Source organism: Dendrobates tinctorius, unplaced genomic scaffold (genome assembly GCF_039654945.1).
Source record: "Dendrobates tinctorius isolate UK_male_01 unplaced genomic scaffold, ASM3965494v1 ptg000147l, whole genome shotgun sequence".
Lineage (NCBI taxonomy): Eukaryota > Metazoa > Chordata > Amphibia > Anura > Dendrobatidae > Dendrobates > Dendrobates tinctorius.
In genome coordinates, this window is record NW_027361814.1 from 17,732,049 (window position 1) to 17,750,828 (window position 18,780).

The window sequence follows — 18,780 nt, forward strand, 5'->3', positions numbered from 1 at the left end:
TTCTCTATGATGTGTAAAGAAAAGATTGTGCATGACGTGTAAAGAATTTTTTCTTCATGATGCTTGGAGAAAAGTTTCTGTATGATACCTGCAGAAAAGTTACTAGTTTTTGGATATTAAGGTTTGATATATTAATTTTCGCAATAATTTAACAAACATGACAGTAGTATATAAAATAAAGGGGCAAACGGTATTAAATGATTTTAACAATGCAATATGGAGTCACAGCCAGGCATTCCTTCTACTATGGCGCATATTCCATTAACTGCCCTAGCCATGTATCTAAATACTCTGGAAGCCGAGTGGCTTGTTACTGCCCCCTCCACACATGCTACATCAACTTCCCCTAGCTACATAACTTACGGACATATGTTATAAGGCTCATGTACAGGAATAGACAAATTCTGACACAATTAGAGCATCACTTACATCGGGTGGAGGGTGAGGCACTTTGGAGGCGAGTGCGGATTTCGGTCTCTGTAAAATAGCAAGCAATAGAAAAGATATAGAAGAGATATTTTCTCATCTCAGAATTGGACAGTAAATCAATTGCGAGTTGACTTGAGAAGAAGAGATAAGAGAATAAATGTGATATGTTCGTAGCATGAAGAAACGTTGGTTGGAGACCACTGATATTTAATATAGTCTAAAAAGTATAGAATAGACTAATGTAGTAAAGTATAGTTTAGCCAGGACTAGATTTACCTATGGGCACAGCAGGGCTCTGCCTATAAGAGGTCCTGGGAAATGAATGGGGAATTTACAGTAGGGGATCTCCATGCTGTGGGACTAAGAGAAGGACACCCATGATGGACGCCTGCTGCATGTTGTGAGGAGCTCCACTCAAAGTTCTGATTTATCTTTTAAGCACGGACAAAGACTTTAGAGCTATATATGACATAAAGTCGTTTCAAAAGTCTTAAAAATTATTGGCCTATCTGTAGGACCTCTCTTATCCAATCAGCAGTTTGCAGTCACAGCATAGCGGCTGCGTAGGACAGCCATGGATCTGCTAAGCCGTCAATTTTTCAGTCTTGGATTCCAAACTGAAAAACTGTACAGAGTTTATTTCTGTTCGGTCAATTGAAAATTGAGAAATTTTTTAACGTGACTTGGTCCAGAAAATCGAATTTGGCTACCTAGGCTTTCCTAATTTAATATTTGCCCACCCCTAATACCAAGTGCAACTATCAACATATAATGATCTCACCTCTGCTCTGAGTACGACCTCTGGTAGAAGAGGATGCTGCAAAAAAGACACAAAAAGTTATTGAATAAAACTAATGAATCCCAATAATAAAACTATTCTTTTACGTATAAATGAAATAAATGCTCTGATCCCTTATTGGATACAGGTCTGCTTTACGGAGCATTCCAATACATACCCATTTCTTTTCTAGTGTATTCTGGTGATGAATTCCCACTAGAACTTCCTAGAATACAGGACGGGGATATATTAATTGCAATTATTACAGAGGACTTGGTTCATGCAGATGTGTCTGACAACACAGGATCGTGCGGGGCTCCTCGTGGGCGGTGCCTACCTTCATAACCCGCCTGGCGAGAGCTGGAACTGTAGACCTTCCTATCAAAGGTGGAGTTTGGTGATACTGATAGGGTAGAACTGGGGGACTGTGCGAATCTTGATCCTCCAGAAGTGCTAAGATTTACTCTAGAGCTGCCGCCTGTGCCTAAAAGAGATGAATATACACAGTTATGTTTTTTTATGGCTTTCAATGACCTGTAGTTTGTTTTTTTTTTTTAGAATTTTTTACATATCAAAGAATATAATAAGGAAACATTATTGTAATTTTATACTATGATAGAATGGTTAATAAGTCATCTCTAGTGACTATCCTCTAAAGAGTTTGGAGAGAGTCAGAACTGGGCATATTGGATTCCATATAATTAATGAAATAAACATGTAAGTGCCAACCGAATAGCTGTAAGAACAAAAATTTTCTTATAAACTACTTTTTTCTAAGCTTCATTTCAATTGTAGGGATTGTAGGGATTTTCTATCCCATCAAAAATGGCCACAACGTAGGCCAAGAATGCCATCCTGTCTAGCATGGGTGGGAGACATATCGAGGAAATGTAGAGGTCACCTAGAGGAAACCATTCACTGCATGAACGACTTTGACCGTTAATTATTTGGGCCGTCTGCACCCTTTATGATAACATGACAAATACTGGGATCCACTACTTACCTGATGTGACGTAACTACTGCTGCTTTGTACCAGGGTCTTCTTTTCCATACCACTCCCTCCTGCCTGGTATGAAAGTTTCGAACCACTAGAGTTCGCTCCCTCTATATAACAAGGAATATATAGATCAAAATCCCCTCAAAAATATATATAATAGTTATAATAAATAATGATATTTGTCATCATTTTATAACATAAAATAATGGGAGTATTTCATTCATGTTTTTGTTTCCTGTTTCAAGTTGAGCTTGTCATTAGGAAATTTGTATTTTCTGCAATTAATTCTTAAATACTAGACAATTGCTGAAGAAGTCCAGTGAAAGACCAACTAGGGTTTATCTCTAACAGTACGTACTTAATCCTTAGTTTTGTATTTTGTTGTTTCCGTTACTCACTCTGGGATCTCTACCTATTTCAGCACACTTTCCCTTCTGTAGGTAATATGCACTCTGCTCTGCCCCCAGTTACTTAGGAGGAATGTGAAGCACTCGACGGCCTTTCAGGCAGCATAGGTCTGAGTTGCTATCGTCTAGTCTGTGGTTCGGCCTATCTTTGCTCATGCACGAACCACTATGGACTGTGGGGTCAGGATCTCTAGTCTGTAGAGGAACAGGCAGGGTCAGTTGCAGTTTTTAGTGTGTTACCTATTTTCCCAAGTGAGTTGGTATACTATCATAACAGTCAGGTTGTAGAGAAAGAGGCTAAATATAATTTATACACTGTAGAAGAAAGTTGTGTAACATTTCTATTTCTTATAGAATACAAAACATATTGGTACAAAACCAAGGTACTGTGATTGGACACACATTTGCCCTGGAATATTATATGGTCATGTTGAGTCTTCCAGCTCTGGAGTGGTTCTCTGCTTTGGCTTATAATGGGGGTCCCAGGCAGAGATCCCACATTTGTCATGCGCCCTGATAACGCAGGTGTTGTATTGACTCCCCTTGAATCTTCATTTAAAAAAAAAAACTGCTAAAAACTTTTCTTGAACAGTAAATATTTTATAAAAATCTACAAGTGATAACTTACTTGGTGGTAATGATGCAAGTCTTGATGAAGATGTTACTGTTTCCGTATAGGCTGGAAAACAAGAGAACCATTAAATGCCACTATTTTCTAAGAATCTTAATGTTAGATATACTAGGTGAGACTGTAGTGGGTCAGTTTCTACTCTAGCAGTTGGCCAGGATTAGAATTTTTTTTTTTTTTGAAGTAGTGTCTCTCTTCTTTTTGGGCTGATTCTGGTATTGCAGTGTAGTTGCCATATGCGAATACGCTGCAATATGATATACAACCTATGAAGCTATCTATGGCTAGTGTTACAATAATTAAGAATTAAAAAAAAAACTTCAATATTTATACTAAAGAATTTCAATTTATTTATGAGCGTAAATCACCATATTAGGTTCTTAAAATTCAGCACATACGCAGACAATAAAACATACTTCTTCCTGTGACTTCTCCGCCGTCTCGATAACTTTTTCTCCCTAGTCCGTCCATTCCATAGTCACCTGAAAGGAGGAAAAAAAACATGATTTTTAGCAAGTGAAGCAAATTAATAACTCGCAAAATCAGAAATGTCCCATATATTATCATGTTATATATTACTTCACCACCAGGGGGAGACTATTGCTTCTTGTATTCAACTGACAATGGCTGACAGTTCCCTCCACTGATAAAAGTCGCAGTAATATTTATGATTTCTATTAATCTTGGATGCACTTTTATTCATAAATCATTAACTCTGGAGTTTCTAGAATTAATGTTATGACTTCTAATTTTGTCAAAACTTGATAAAGACCTCCAAGACTTTTGGAGATATTGTAATTGATTTGGCTGCAGAGTTAAAGATATCACAGATTAATCAATCTCTCATGTTCCTAGGAAGGAAATGTCATCAAATGTCATATTAATGTTATATACGAGCAAAATAAAATAGTGAGACTATGGATTCTTTACTGTAAGAGCAGTGAGATTATGGATTCTTTACTGTACAGGCAGTGAGATTAATAGATTCTTTACTATAAGAGCAGTGAGATTAATGGATTCTTTATTGTACGAGCAGTGAGATTAATGGATTCTTTACTGTACGAACAGTGAGATTAATGGATTCTTTACTGTACGAGAAGTGAGATTAATAGATTTTTTACTGTACAAGCAGTGAGATTAATGGATTCTTCACTGTATGAGCAGTGAGATTAATAGATTCTTTACTATAAGAGCAGTAAGATTAATGGATTCTTTATTGTACGAGCAGTGAGATTAATGGATTCTTTACTGTACGAGCAGTGAGATTAATGGATTCTTTACTGTACGAGCAGTGAGATTAATGGATTATTTACTGTACGAGCAGTGAGATTAATGGATTATTTACTGTACGAGCAGTGAGATTAATGGATTCTTTACTGTACGAGCAGTGAGATTAATGGATTCTTTATTGTACGAGCAGTGAGATTAATGGATTCTTTACTGTACGAGCAGTGAGATTAATGGATTCTTTACTGTACAAGCAGTGAGATCAATGGATTCTTTATTGTACGAGTAGTGAGATTAATGGATTCTTTACTGTACGAGCAGTGAGATTATGTAACTCTCTGTCACATGATGAGGTAAAGCTGGATTCAGTACTAAAATTCAAGAGAGATCTGGATGGATTTTCTTGAAAATGTAATATTACAAGTTATGGGTACCAGATTCTGCGATGTGGCGCTGATCCAGGGAACTAGTCTTATTGCCGTATGTGGAGTCGGGAAAGAATTTTTCTTATTTGGAGTTATTAGTCTCTGCCCCATGGGGTTTTTATCTTCCTCTACAACAACATATTAGGTTATAGGTTGAACTCAATGGACTTAAGTCTACCTTCAAGCTAAAAAACTATGAGACAACACACAATAGGAAAATAAATGCGCAAAGCCTCAAAATGACAAAAACAGTTTAAACTGAGAAGTAGGTCACTAAATCCTCTGTCTCCGGAGGTCAGCCATAGCCTCCTCCTTCTTGTCACTGTCCTGTGGTGGCTGTAAGACAACTGAATGCAGCAGAAGCCTCCCCCCACCTCTGCCATAGGACAAACCACTATACAAACCCCAGCAGATGTTGCCATTGGTGAGATTCAAACCCATGACCCCTGAACAGCAAAGCAACAGTTTTAGCCACTGAGCCACCTTGTCACCCATGCTAAATTTCAGAAAACTTTTTTGGAAAACGCTTTCAAATTGTGAGCTCGGCAGAGAAAATTGCCCTAAAGTCTCCACACTGCTTTCACAACAAGACACATGCGGAATGTAACTGGGTGACACAAGGTCTTCCCCAAACCAATTGTTATTGGCACCATGCCATTCTACATTAACCCCCTTCCTGAAAATTGCATTTGACAATGTAGTACCTGACCCAGCATGGCCTCATTGTGAAATATTTGGTCTTATGTATTAAAACTGTTGGCAATTTTTTCCAATCAAAATTCAAATTTTGGGACTTTATGTATCAAAACTTGTGTTCTCTGTTATATTTGGTCTCTTACAATCTCCTTGTGTGAAGACAAGTCCTGACAGCTGAGCCTCCTGCGTACGCGCTAAACTATGCACCCCAGATTTATCAGGCTTACATATTTTAGGAGTGAAGACATTAAAATGCAGAAAGCGTCCCTGGCCACGTTGCGTGATCATTCTAATCTGCACAATATACTCTTCCTGCAGGCGGTATACATGCAAACACATGAGTATAATATTACTGTGCAACACCCCTAGTAATTCTGTGCAGACTATAGTCGTCTAAATCCATATAAAGCATAGCTCAGAGCAAAGAAAGACTGAAACGTGATATTATTCGGGAGGGGAATGTGGTTTTTCGAAGAAGATATATGTGACAAAGCAAAGCCCTACTTTATGGGAAGTACAGTAGAATATTGTCTTGGATTTGCCAGGGGTACTGCTACGTAATGGTAATAAAGCAGAAGAATGGACATGATCCCTTTAAGTCTTGTGCTCCTTTCATATTTAATAAGAGAAAATTAGTAAAGAAGTGAAAAAATTATCACGTGTCAATCAAATCACCAGCAAACTAAAACCAGTGAGAATGACTTTAATAAAGTCAAAATTCCATAGCTGCTTGAAACATTATTATAGCAGTTATCACCCCGACGCGCGTTTCACATTACATGAAGATGCAGAAGTGCTAAAAAGGTTCTTGACTAACACATGGGACATGTTGCGTCTATCGATTGTCTTAGCTCAGGCATATTCCACGAAGCTCAAAAGATGACCGTGATCTTATGGAACACCGAAAAAAAACAACATAATATAACAATAACAAACAAGAAGTTATATCTTTTATTTCCACGTAGGGTTGGACTGGCCAACCAGAGAACCAGAAAATCCTCCGGTGGGCCCCGGTTTCTTCTTCAGGGATATCCACAGCAGCAGATTTCACAACCATTATGCGGCACTTGAGTCACAGAGAACCCAGCGCCACCATCTGGATATAAACAGTATCTCAGTGATTACGAGATAACCAATCGAAGCAGAGACAAATCCTAACATTGTTTATCTTATGGCTATACTGTAAGACACAGTGCTTGGCAACAATTAGCCCTGATCTGAGAAAAATTAGCCCTGGCCTTATTGTATAGTAGGGCCCTTAGAATCAAGTCCTCTGGTGGGGCCAATGTTGCTCAGTCTGACACTGTTTCCATGAGATTCAAAAAAAAAAAAATAAAACAATAAATATGTTACAAAATGAAGACCGGAAAGCAATGGCCCAAAGCCAGAAATAAATTAATCCTAATGGGCAAAAATGACATGAAGAACCCGTACAAAAAATGTGCAGGATATAGGGAGTAACGATAAAATATGTAAACTTTATTGAATATCATTTAAATATATATATTTCTATATGAACGTATATAAAGCAAAGTCAATATAAATGGACATATGAGAAAAATGCTAGGTGAGTCAGAGAGGCCAAAAATTATATAAATACAGGCCAAAGGAATAAAAAATGGAAGACAGACAATAATATCACAAGATATAAGGCACAATAAAGGATTGAGAAGCACAAGTCACCGTGAACCAGTGAGAATGACCTTAGTAAAGCAAAAATTCCATAGCTGCTTGAAACATTATTACAGCAGTAATCACCCCGACGCGCATTTCACAGCTGCTTCATCTGGGGTGAATACGGTTTGCTACATATATACAGGGAAACTGGCATAATCAAAACTTGTAAACTCTCTCCACTTTATTTGATCTTTCATAGATAATATTTTGTAGATAATATTTTTGATACTGTAATTTCCAACATGCACTGTACCTGATGGGGACAATTTATACAGTTGTGAAAAAGGAAATGTGGTCAAACTTTGTCAGAGGCTTAACTAGAAGCTCCTGACTTACAATGTAAAAATTTGTATTACCCCCCCTTCAATTACCATGTGTCATTTATAAATGCTAGTATCTTCTTATGCATACCTGATCTACTGCATTGCCCTGCACATGGGATAAGCAACATAACTTATCAGAACAACTATACAACATTTCTACTTGGAGGTATTTGCTAATATTATTATTATTATTACACCTACTACCTATTGGGATACAATCTTGGAGATGAGAATACCTCTTTAGATCTAACATCCTGCGCTTGATTATTATTTCTACAAGAGGCGTCACTCAGGTTTTCAGGCACAGAGCAAACTCCAATTCCTCTTTATAGTAATCAATAAGTACAATTCCAGTAGCTTTCAGCTGATATTATGGGAGTATAAGACTATTTGCCAACAGAGTTTTTTTCAGGAAGTCCAAAATAATGAGTTTTCCAGTGGAAATGCTCATTCTTTGGAATTTTTGGTTTCCTAAAGTGGTTTTGAAGCTGGGTCCTCAGGGGCGTGTCTTTAGGCAGCTGTGCATAATTAACCTGTGAGAAATGACCATAATAAACATATTGGGCTCGCTAAATTAAAAAAAGGCTCATATATCTGAAATCATCTGCTGGATTAAAGATAACTAAACGAGATCCTCAGGGGAGGAGCGAAATAAAATAAGAAAAAAATGTTTGACCTGGCCACTTGTCTTCTTTGAAGGCTATTCGAGGCGTTTGGAGCTGTTTATCAGATAAAGATATTGAATTAGCACATCATTTGGATCTATTTAGTTAATAAAAACCCCGAAAGTAATGTTCGATGATGAGAGCAATTTTTTATATGGAAATGATGATGACCATTTTTGGATCATTGCCCAATAAATGATAGTATTACAAATAACAAGGGTCCATAACTGAATATGGGGGATTGTCCATCATTACTGTTGTCACTGTACAGTCATTTCCATAATGCTCCCTATAGTATAACGTACTACTCAATGCTCCCTATAGTATAATGTACTACTCAATATACCAGCATTCCGTGAGCCACAATCTAATTCTCGCTACATTCCTACTCGCCCTTCCCTGAAGCAATATTTAAGCATCAGGAATATATCTTGTTTTTATTTTGTGCATCTTAATTTTTTTTTTTACGTAATCGAACCAGCTCATGCATATAATGTCTGAGCAAGCGCTCACTGGTTTACTGGAATGTAGTGGGATTGGATGACCTACTTAAAGGAGTAATGAAGATTGCAGGACTCATGTGGCGTACTCAAATCGATTACCATAAAGGGGGAAAATCAGCAAATTTAATTATTACTTTTTACATACGAACCTATTAAGTCCGGTCATAGTGTGCTGAATGTGCAATAGACTGGTAGAAGGTGGCACACTCATAGTTCCCCATCACAGAGAGGCAGATTGCAATACCTTTAACGGCCTGTAATTGTGGAGGCGCTGTTATTCTATTCTATCTATCACAATGTAGCTAGTGTCTTATATCCTCATAGCTGATTTTATTACATTTTCTAACAAAAAGTCTATGATAGAATTAAAGAGGACCCCTCACTTGCCAATAATATTTTATTGCTTTATCTGGTATAAATGCCACAATTCTCCTGAATCAGGCATTGTTTTTTTTTCCGTTCCTGAGCCTCTCCATTTTTTGAAACTTGTCCCACTCTTCCATGTATGTAAAACTAGTTTGTTAGCCAATGGGGTGTAGTCCTTAACCCTTCAAAAAAAAAAATCCCTGATCACACCCCCTTGCTATCAAGAATAGATCGACATGCAATGAATAAGGGGTTGTATCTCTGGAACGGAGAGGCACAGGAACAAAAGAAAAACAATGCTGGATACAGGAGGACAGCGGCATCTACATCAGGGGCAAAAATGTACAAAAATAATTGTGACGATTGACTGATTCTCTTTAAACTAAAAGTACGACATCTATAAGAATAGAAGTAGCATACGTACGAAATCCTCAAGAATGATCCTTGTACTGAAGAGTCTGACATGTCGTCAGCCTATAAACTCATTTTCATGTTTTTGGTTTTTGTGGTTTCCTAAAAACTTAGAGCCAGACAGTAAAATAAAAGAGCTCTTACCCTACGCTCTGAGACCTGTCCGGGCTGTATGTAGCACACTACAAAATCCAATATGACTCCTTCAATATTACGGTAAGTTCTTACAATGTCACATATAAGGAAATTCTACAAGAATACAACGTATCTGTGTTTTTTACCCCAATGGCTATTATTTGATATGGTTAACCTATTGATTAATCAATGGGACAAAATGATTTTATTTTTTTTTGCTAGAAACACCACTGACAAGCTGCAATCCACATTACAACCACTAGGTGGATATACAGGCCCAAATAGTATTAACATCTCCCGACAGAGTATCGTAAAATCATAGTTTTTGTTCTGCAGCTGGTCATTTTGGACTTCTAATCTTAGGATTTGTTGAGTCAAGAGGAAAGATAAAAACAATACATCGTCACTGTTGCTACTACTCTACTGGATATTATTATAGTAAGTATTCCTAATATATTTATAATGTGGCATTGGAATATTATTTTCAATTTTTCCAGTAAAGGGTCTCATTCTGATGGGTTTAATGAACGAATTTAATAGTCTGGATCCAGATGGCTTCATACAATCAAGTTAACGGTGTATAAGGCCCTGGTGGACCTATCTAGACTTGCACAAGATCGATCTCGCTACAGAGCGTTCATCCGTTAAGTCGCCATGGGTCGAGATTGAGCTCAAGGCCACTGATAATAATAATAATTCTGGATCCCATAGTTCAGTAGATCTGTGGATGTTACAGCTTGGGTGTTTCACCTAGAATTCAGATGTCCCTGAATTAGGCATTAGACATTGGAGGTATCGGAACCTGTGTTCCCGGGACGGGACACATCCCGGCTACATCCCTCTAGACATCGTCATTTTGTGTTCATATCTCCAAACATAATCTGTGGCTGGGATGATACAGAAGACTCACTGTATCCTCATGTAGAATGTGGTTTTTGATGAGTGACATAACAACTCAAACCTTTAGCACGTCTCACAAATCACAAAGTTGAGAAAGCTAGAAAATACTTGTCTCTGGCTGAACACTACGTGGCTTTATGAGGAATTTCTTCATCTAAGTAAATAGTTCTGAGAAAGAAATCTTTCAATTACCCAGAACGTCTCGAGAATCTTTAGCAAACCTTGATTTATTTTTAGATGATGATTTGAAGGGGGAACTTTTTAATAAAGTTATGAATAAAACGTGATTTAGTGATTACTCTTGTTTCTTCTGACCCGTTCGAGTGAGGGGATTCCTTTCCGTAAGGCAATAAGCTAAGATTGTTGGGGAGGACCAAAGCATAAATGAAGTGTTTAATAGCATTTTCTTAAAGGGTTATATTCAGTTTGCCTACTTTCCTGCCTCCCGACTTCTTGCTTGGGGGGGAACGGTACGCTTCTAATTGATTGACATTTCGGACCAGTTCATTGACCAATTCCTATATCTAAATCTATATCTAAATACCCTGGCTAAAGCACAGTGGCAAGTCCCCTCCTCAGCACCCAATAAATGGGGCACATGATGCATCCACCTACCCTCTCCAAACTATACTCCAACCTACCTATTCAAACTATTCACCATCATCCTACCATCTACAAACTATGCTCCAGCATACCTTCTCAAACTATCCTACATAGTCCTACCTTCTCCAATTTATGCCCAGCATACCCTCTCCAAACTATGCCTTAGCATACTCTCTCAAACTATACTTCAGTGTTCTACCCGCTCCAAACTGTGCTCCAGCATACCCGCTCCAAACTATGCTCCATTGTCCTATCCTCTACAAACTATGATCCAGTATACCCTCTCCAAATTATACTATATCATCCTTTCTTCTCCAAACTATGAGCTAGCATGCCCTCGCCAAACTATGCTCCTGCTTGTCCTTTCCTAATGATGCTTCAGCATACTCTGTACAAACCATGCTCCAACATACCTTTTCTAAATTATGCTCCAGCATACCCTCTCCAAACTATGCTCTGGCATAAGGCGTGCAATTCGTACATGTTTATGTCCTTTTTTTCACTCCCCATGGATATACATCTGGATGCACCAGCCTCTCCAGTGCTACCAACCATTTATGAACATCTAATACATTTTTCGTACATACATTGCACCGATATACATTATGATCATATAAGTCCGTAAGCAAGTCATGAAACAAGAACAACCTAGCAATTATCTGTCCGCCATAACAAATCGCAGCGGTTCTGAAGTCCGGAGTCGCTCACTCAGTCCCATTGATAACATCACCTTGGTAAATAGGCAAGAATACAGACAGGAATACAAATAGGTAAAAGTGGATCAAGTGCACTTAGGGCACCACAATAAGACTTCAGCAGTCTCCAGGCCTGCGGTATCATATCCAATGATCTGAGCCATTGACTTCCAGTTTGTCCTATGCAATGGACATGAAGGTATGTGGCCTCTAAGATTGCTGATATCTAATGCATATAAAATCCCAATATAAGTCCAATCTGTAGCATCCAGGACACATACCTTGTGTGTTAAGATGATAGAAGAAGATCCTTCGGAAACAGCAGAGGCCAAATTAATGTCTGCCTTCCCCCAAATTTTCCTTTTTATAAGTGATTGCCCTCCTACACTCGGTTACCCGTCCTCTGAGGTGTGTTGGGGCTGACTGATGCTTCAAGAATGTTCACTTTTTCTCTTATTATGTATCCCCTTCTCCCAGGTCCCTTCATTTCCAGGCAAGTCCTGACAAAGGTGTGGCATGGTTTAAGGGTTTTTTTTTTTGGGTCCCACCCTTCGACTCAGCCCAATAATCTGTAAGAGAGGAGAGAGAAAAAAAAAATCTTTGCCTTCGGGATGTAAACTCTGAGCGAAGCAACACCTGCCTGTGATTCAAGGCTCAGTAAATGGAGCACGAAGAAGAAAAGAAATATTATACTTGGAAAATGAGATCTTTCCGCTTCAGGATCGTCAAGCGTAATAATTGGATTCCACGCGTTCATAGTAAACCACATATTACCTGCAACACTACGAGGGAACGGCAAGGAGGCTATAGCTTGACCATAGTAGGGGTTATAGCCATCTATAATACTATCTGAGACGCAAGATCCCAAGAATCATTACATCTACTTGTACTTAATACTCACATAGTGGCAGAAGATGTTCCCTGGGAACTATAGATAAATATGAGATTAAGTATACAGTATGAACACTGCAGACATCTCTAATACATTTTGATTCTATCTGCCAAAAAAACACAGAAGCCACTGCAATGTAAATTGCATTACTGCTACATAGAATACGTTTAGTAAATGAATGTATTTAGTGCACAAATTGGCCAATTCATGTGTGCCCACCAGCGACCACAAGGCGTACCTTCCTCTGATGGGAACCTGACCAAATCTATCAAGCCAAAAGCCTACAAATATAAAGGGCAGGAAAAAGCCAATTCTAATTAAAAGCAGCCTTAGAATATCTATCTATCTATAAAAAGTGAAAAGCAGCAACAGACAAAAGCATACCTGGGTGCTGTGCCTCGAATCAACAACCAAACCTCTGTATAGAAGTGGTGACGTTTCGGCTCAGGGTGTGAGCCTTTTTCAGCTATCTATCTATTATCTATCTTATCTCTTTTATGATATGAGATAAATAGAGGTGATAAATAGAAATGAATAATGAGATGAAGAGAGAGATGAATTGTAGACAGACACAGATAGATAGATAGATAGATAGATAGATAGATAGATAGATAGATAGATAGATAGATACGAGTGCGTCTCACTAAATTAGAATATCATCAAAAAGTTAATTTATTTTAGTTCTTCGATACAAAAAGTGAAACTCATATATTATAGAGTCATTACAGAGTGATCTATTCCAAGTGTTTATTTCTGTTAATGTTGATGATTATGGTTTACAGCCAATGAAAACCCAAAAGTCATTATCTCAGTAAATTAGAATACTTTATAACATCAGCTTGAAAAATGATTTTAAAATCAGAACTGTTGGCCTACTGAAATGTATGTTCAGTATATACACTCAATTCTTGGTCGGGGCTCCTTTGTCATCAATTACTGCATCAATGCGGCATGGCATGGTGGTGATCAGCCTGTGGCACTGCTGAGGGGTTATGGAAGCCCAGGTTACTTTGATAGAAGCCTTCAGTTCGTCTGCATTGTTGGGTCTGGTGTCTCTCATTTTCCTCTTGACAATACTCCATAGATTCTCTATGGGGTTAAGGTCAGGCGAGTTTGCTGCCTATCAAGCACAGTGATACTGTTATTGTTAAACCAGGGATTGATAGCCCCCCAAACCATCCCTGATTGTGGAAACTTCACACTAGACTTCAAGCAGCTTGGATTGTGGCCTCTCCACTCTTCCTCCAGACTCTGGGACCTTGATTTCCAAATGAAATGCAAAATTTACTTTCATCTGAGAACAACACCTTGGACCACTGAGCAACAGTCCAATTCTTTTTCTTCTTGGTCGAGATAAGACACTTCTGGCGTTGTCTATTGGTCATGAGCGGCTGACGCAAGTAATGCGACACTTGTAGCCCATGTCCTGGATACGTCTGTGTGTGGTGGCTCTTGAAACAATGACTCCAGCAGCACTCCACTCCTTGTGAATCTCCCTCAAATTTTTGAATGGCTTTTTCTTAACAATCCTTTCAAGGCTGCGGTTATCCCGGTTGCTTGTGCACCTTTTTCTATCACACTTTTTCCTTCCACTCAACTTTCCATTAATATGCTTGGATACAGCACTCTGTGAACAGCCAGCTTCTTAGCAATGACTTTTTGTGGCTTACCCTCCTTGTGGAGCGTGTCAATGACGGCCTTCTGAACATGTTTCAATTCAGCAGTCTTCCCCATGATTGTGGAGCTACTGAAACAGACTAAGGGACCTTTTTAAGCGCTTAGGAAGCCTTTGCAGGTGTTTTTTGTTAATTATTCTAATTTACTAAGATAGTGACTTTTGGGCTTTCATTGGCTGTAAGCCATAATCATCACACTTGAAGTAGATCACTCTCTTTGTAATGACTCTATATAATATATGAGTTTCACTTTTGTATTGAAGAACTGAAATAAATTAGCTTTTCGAAGATATTCTGATTTTGTGAAAAGCACCTGTATGTGATAGATAGATAGATAATGTGATTGATAGGTAGGTAGATTGATAGATAATTTATCTCACATTATATCTATCTCATATCTAGTTTCCAGCACCAAATACATATTATCTTTACTTCACGTCTGCAGTTTATTTCCTCCCAGACGTCTCAAGCTTCTTATCACATTGACATCTCCATCCCCGGTCCCAGCACCCCCACTATGGCCGATAGGTTCTTAGGATTTCCATACAACTTTACCACATGCTCAGAGAAGATCCAAACCTAAGCTGGTTGTTATAGTGATGTTTTCTCACAAAACATGTGCAGTATGTTGGGCTGAGCCTACGTCTGTAGTGATGATGGAGTCCTGCACTTCCTGAGCAAACAAGTTTCAGCAAATCAGATTCTCATCACCGGAGGATAAGAGATAATACCATGAAAACATTCAGCCGCTGATTTTTTTCGATTGCTTTCAGGTATTTTATACTGACGAATAATAAAAAATAAATTAGACACACCTATCCAGAACGGGCTGATCTGTTCTGTGTCACTACTGCTATTTTTTTCTGTTTAAATGTTTTTATTTAAATTTTTAAACCAAAAAGAGGGAAGGAAAGAGAATATATACATAGGGTAGGGGAAGGGTAATAACACTAGAGAACCCTTATAACCATCTCCAATTGAAGGGTCATTTAGATAATACATATACCAATATAGCTTGGTACAAAACGGCAATACCAACCAGCCATTAAATATAGTCAACAAGATGAAGATTAGAATTATCTAAATTTACTATTCCAAATCATAATACTATTACTAATCGCAAACCTCCATTCGAGGGCATTGTGTAGATGAATTTTGTCCAGGATGTCGGAAAATTTAGGCAGGTCAGGTTCCTTCCAACAAAAGGTTATGTTGTTTTTGACAACTAGGAAAATATGTATGACAACCTGTCTCACCGCTAAGTCCAGACAATCCAAATCCATGGAAAGTAATGCTTTCTGGGAAGTTAAAACAAATTTATCTGAAAAAGAATTGATATGATGTGAGACTTGGAGCCGTAGACCTTTTAGCTTTGGACAACACCAAAAGATATGATAAAGGTTTCCCCGTTGTCCAAAGGGGAGAATGGTCCTGACTAATATGACAGAGTCTAATGGGTGTGTAATACCACCTGTTAAATAGTTTAAAAAAAGACTTGTGGAGAGTCACTGAAATGGTTGCATTATAAGTATTTTTTAAAGCGCTATCCCATTGGTCATCTAATAAGACCATCCCAAGATCAGATTCCCACCTCCTCATGTATGCTGTTTTATAACAGGTATTCTCCTTATTAAAGTAGGAATATGTATTCCGCAAGCTCCAGATGTGTTTATTATTTAGGTTGCACAGCAGTAAAGATAATATTTTAAAATTCAAAGCTCTACCCGTTAATATTTTTTGTACAATATCTTTTAGCATAAAAAAAGGAATCAATTAAGAGGAAGGTAATTTATACTTGGATTTTAGTTCACTAAAGGTTAAGAATTTAGTCCCATTATGCATATCGCATACCCTTTCGATACCCAAGTTATGCCAGATTTCAGAAAGAGGGATATTAAATATTAACGCCACAAGGTGTAATGGGAAATTCAAGGCCTGTTCTTTTTTATCCAATCTTTGTATGACTTAATCATTGTTCTCCAAGCAGAGATAATAGGATGGAAGATGGGATGTGAAGAGTCTCTTCGAGGTATTTGAAACAAAAAACAAAAAAGTAAATCTCTAGGATTTCCTGCTTTACTTGGTTCCCTCTCTAGGTGAGGCCAAGCGGGATGTATCGGATTATTATTGAGCCAGCACCAGCTCTATTTAATTAAGAGAGCCATATACTACGCAGGTAAATTGGGAAGGCTTGCACCTCCTCTATATCTGTGTCTATACAGAATTTCTGCCGACACTCTAGGCTTCCTACCGCTCCATATAAATGAATTTATAATATTCTGTATATTGTATATAAACTGAGCTGAAATATTAAGTGGGAGGGCCCTAAAAAGGTAAAGAACCTTATGTAAGATGATAGACTTAACAGTCAATATTTTCCCAAACATGGAGAGTTCTATCTTTGAGAAGGAGATATCATGGGAGATGGTTTTAAGGACACCATTTAAATTTGCTTTAACGGTTGCTTGGATTGAACTAGTTATGGCAATCCCGAGATATACAATCCCCTCTGCTTCCCAGGTAAACTCAGTACTTTTCCTCAATTCCCCAATTTCCAAGTCTGTCATGTTAAGGGTCAAAAATTTAGATTTCTGGGTGTTCATTTTAAAATAAGAAGCCCTAGAAAAAGCCTCCAACTCCAGGGTAAGTGCTTTGATTGAATTTAGGGGGTCAAGTAGAGTAAGAAATAGATCGTCAGCAAATAGCCCTATTACTGACGGGAGGGTAGGATAAATCCAACTGTATCTCTATTGCTTCTAATTTTTTCCGCCAATGGCTCAATGGCGAGAACAAAGAGCAGGGGAGACAAAGGACACCCCTGCCTTGTTACATTCGAGATAGAGAACGGATCCGAAAGACAGTTATTCGCATAAATTCTAGCGCTAGGATTTGAGTACAGAGCGAAGACCATCGAGATGAATTCCCGGTCAAAACTGAATTTAGTCAAAGTAGCTTCCAAGAATGACCAGTTCAACCTGTCAAAGGCCTTCTCTGCATCCAGCGCCAGAAAAGCTGAATGGATCCTTGAGGAATTAGCCATATTAATTAAATTTAGTACCCTCCTCGTTCCGTCTGCCACCTGACGTCCCTCAGTAAAACCAATCTGGTCATCCGATATTAGTCGACTACTGCTATTTTTTAACATGTTTTCTACAGCAGTAACGTGTCACGTCGCCGTCAGACTCGTGGCCTGCTGTCCCGGCCTTGGCCACTAGGAGACGCCAGACTGTCACGTCACCGTCAGACTCGGGGCCTGCTGACCCGGCTTCGGCCACTAGGAGGTGCCGTGGTTCGCCCCGAGTGATAGCGGCGACAGAGAAGGGGCTCCTGCGCAGGCATCTGATGGATGCAGGCTCTGCTCCTCTGTCGGTCATGGAGGGGTTGGTGCATCGCCATCTGGCCTGGTCCTGGGGGCGGTCCTGATGACATCATCAGTCCGGGAGCCTGTGAGGGATGACCTGATCCCTCAAATACCTTGGGACTGGTCTTGCAAGCCGCCGGATATATTCTTGGTTCCCCTATGTGCTACTGTGTGATTTGCTATTGTTTGACTCTGACCTCAGCCTGGATTTCTGACCCCTCTACTGCCTGACGATTTTGTACCTCTGCTATTCTCCCGGTTTGTGACCTTGGCCTGGATATTTAACTCTGCTACTGCCTGCCGTTTCTGTGCCTCCGCTGCTCGCCCGGTTTATGACTATGTTTTTGGCTCCCTGCCTTCTTCCCTATTGGCGATTGTCCTGCTCTGGCGAACTGCTTCTAGACAGCCACCCCCTGGGCCTTGCTACAATTCTAGATCCCTGTATAGGGGTTAAGGGTCTCGGGGTTTCTCGGGGTGCTGTCCCTACTGCAGCCCAGATCCGTGGACGGACGTCACATTATATCCGGCCAGAAAAACTGCTTCTTGTGTATATATCCAACATATACAAAATCAGTCTCCCTGAACTTTTTTTTTTTCTTTCCCTCCCTTCTCCTGCCTGAGCTGATTTTTGGCCTGAACACCTGTTACTTGCTTCAGTGCACAGCCTGGAGGATCTCTCTCATCTTCCTGCACAAGCATGCTGCAGTCTGGAGACTTCAGGGAGAAAGCTGAACGTCAGAGATCCATACTCCTGGGACATCGGCCCCTGGGCAGCTCTGGCCGTGATTGCCCAGGGGCTCAGGTACTGCCCACAGATGTGGCTAAAGTTTTATTACCTATCTCTCTTTCATTTGGTCATAAATCTCTGTGTTTAAAAGCTTATGTGGATTGTGGATCTGAAGGAAATTTTATGGATTCTTTGGCTGCTAGGAATCTTGGTGTACCGCTATTAAGACTTAATGCCCCTATTAAAACCACGGCTATT

The 18,780-nt window shown here is 39.2% G+C and overlaps 1 protein-coding gene across 1 annotated transcript in view; it reads right to left on the bottom strand.

The window, feature by feature from the left end:
* COL17A1 (collagen type XVII alpha 1 chain) overlaps positions 1–12,303 on the bottom strand; it is a 37,396-nt gene extending 25,093 nt beyond the window's left edge. The window contains exons 1-8 of the mRNA XM_073546498.1: positions 12,148–12,303; positions 3,657–3,722; positions 3,241–3,291; positions 2,211–2,312; positions 1,545–1,691; positions 1,386–1,433; positions 1,211–1,246; positions 430–477 (exon numbers count right to left, since the gene is read on the bottom strand). Of these exons, the coding sequence (XP_073402599.1) occupies positions 430–477; positions 1,211–1,246; positions 1,386–1,433; positions 1,545–1,691; positions 2,211–2,312; positions 3,241–3,291; positions 3,657–3,711 (487 nt within the window). The 5' untranslated portion in view covers positions 3,712–3,722; positions 12,148–12,303. The remainder of the gene's footprint in view (positions 1–429; positions 478–1,210; positions 1,247–1,385; positions 1,434–1,544; positions 1,692–2,210; positions 2,313–3,240; positions 3,292–3,656; positions 3,723–12,147) is intronic.
* Positions 12,304–18,780: the final 6,477 nt, after the last annotated feature.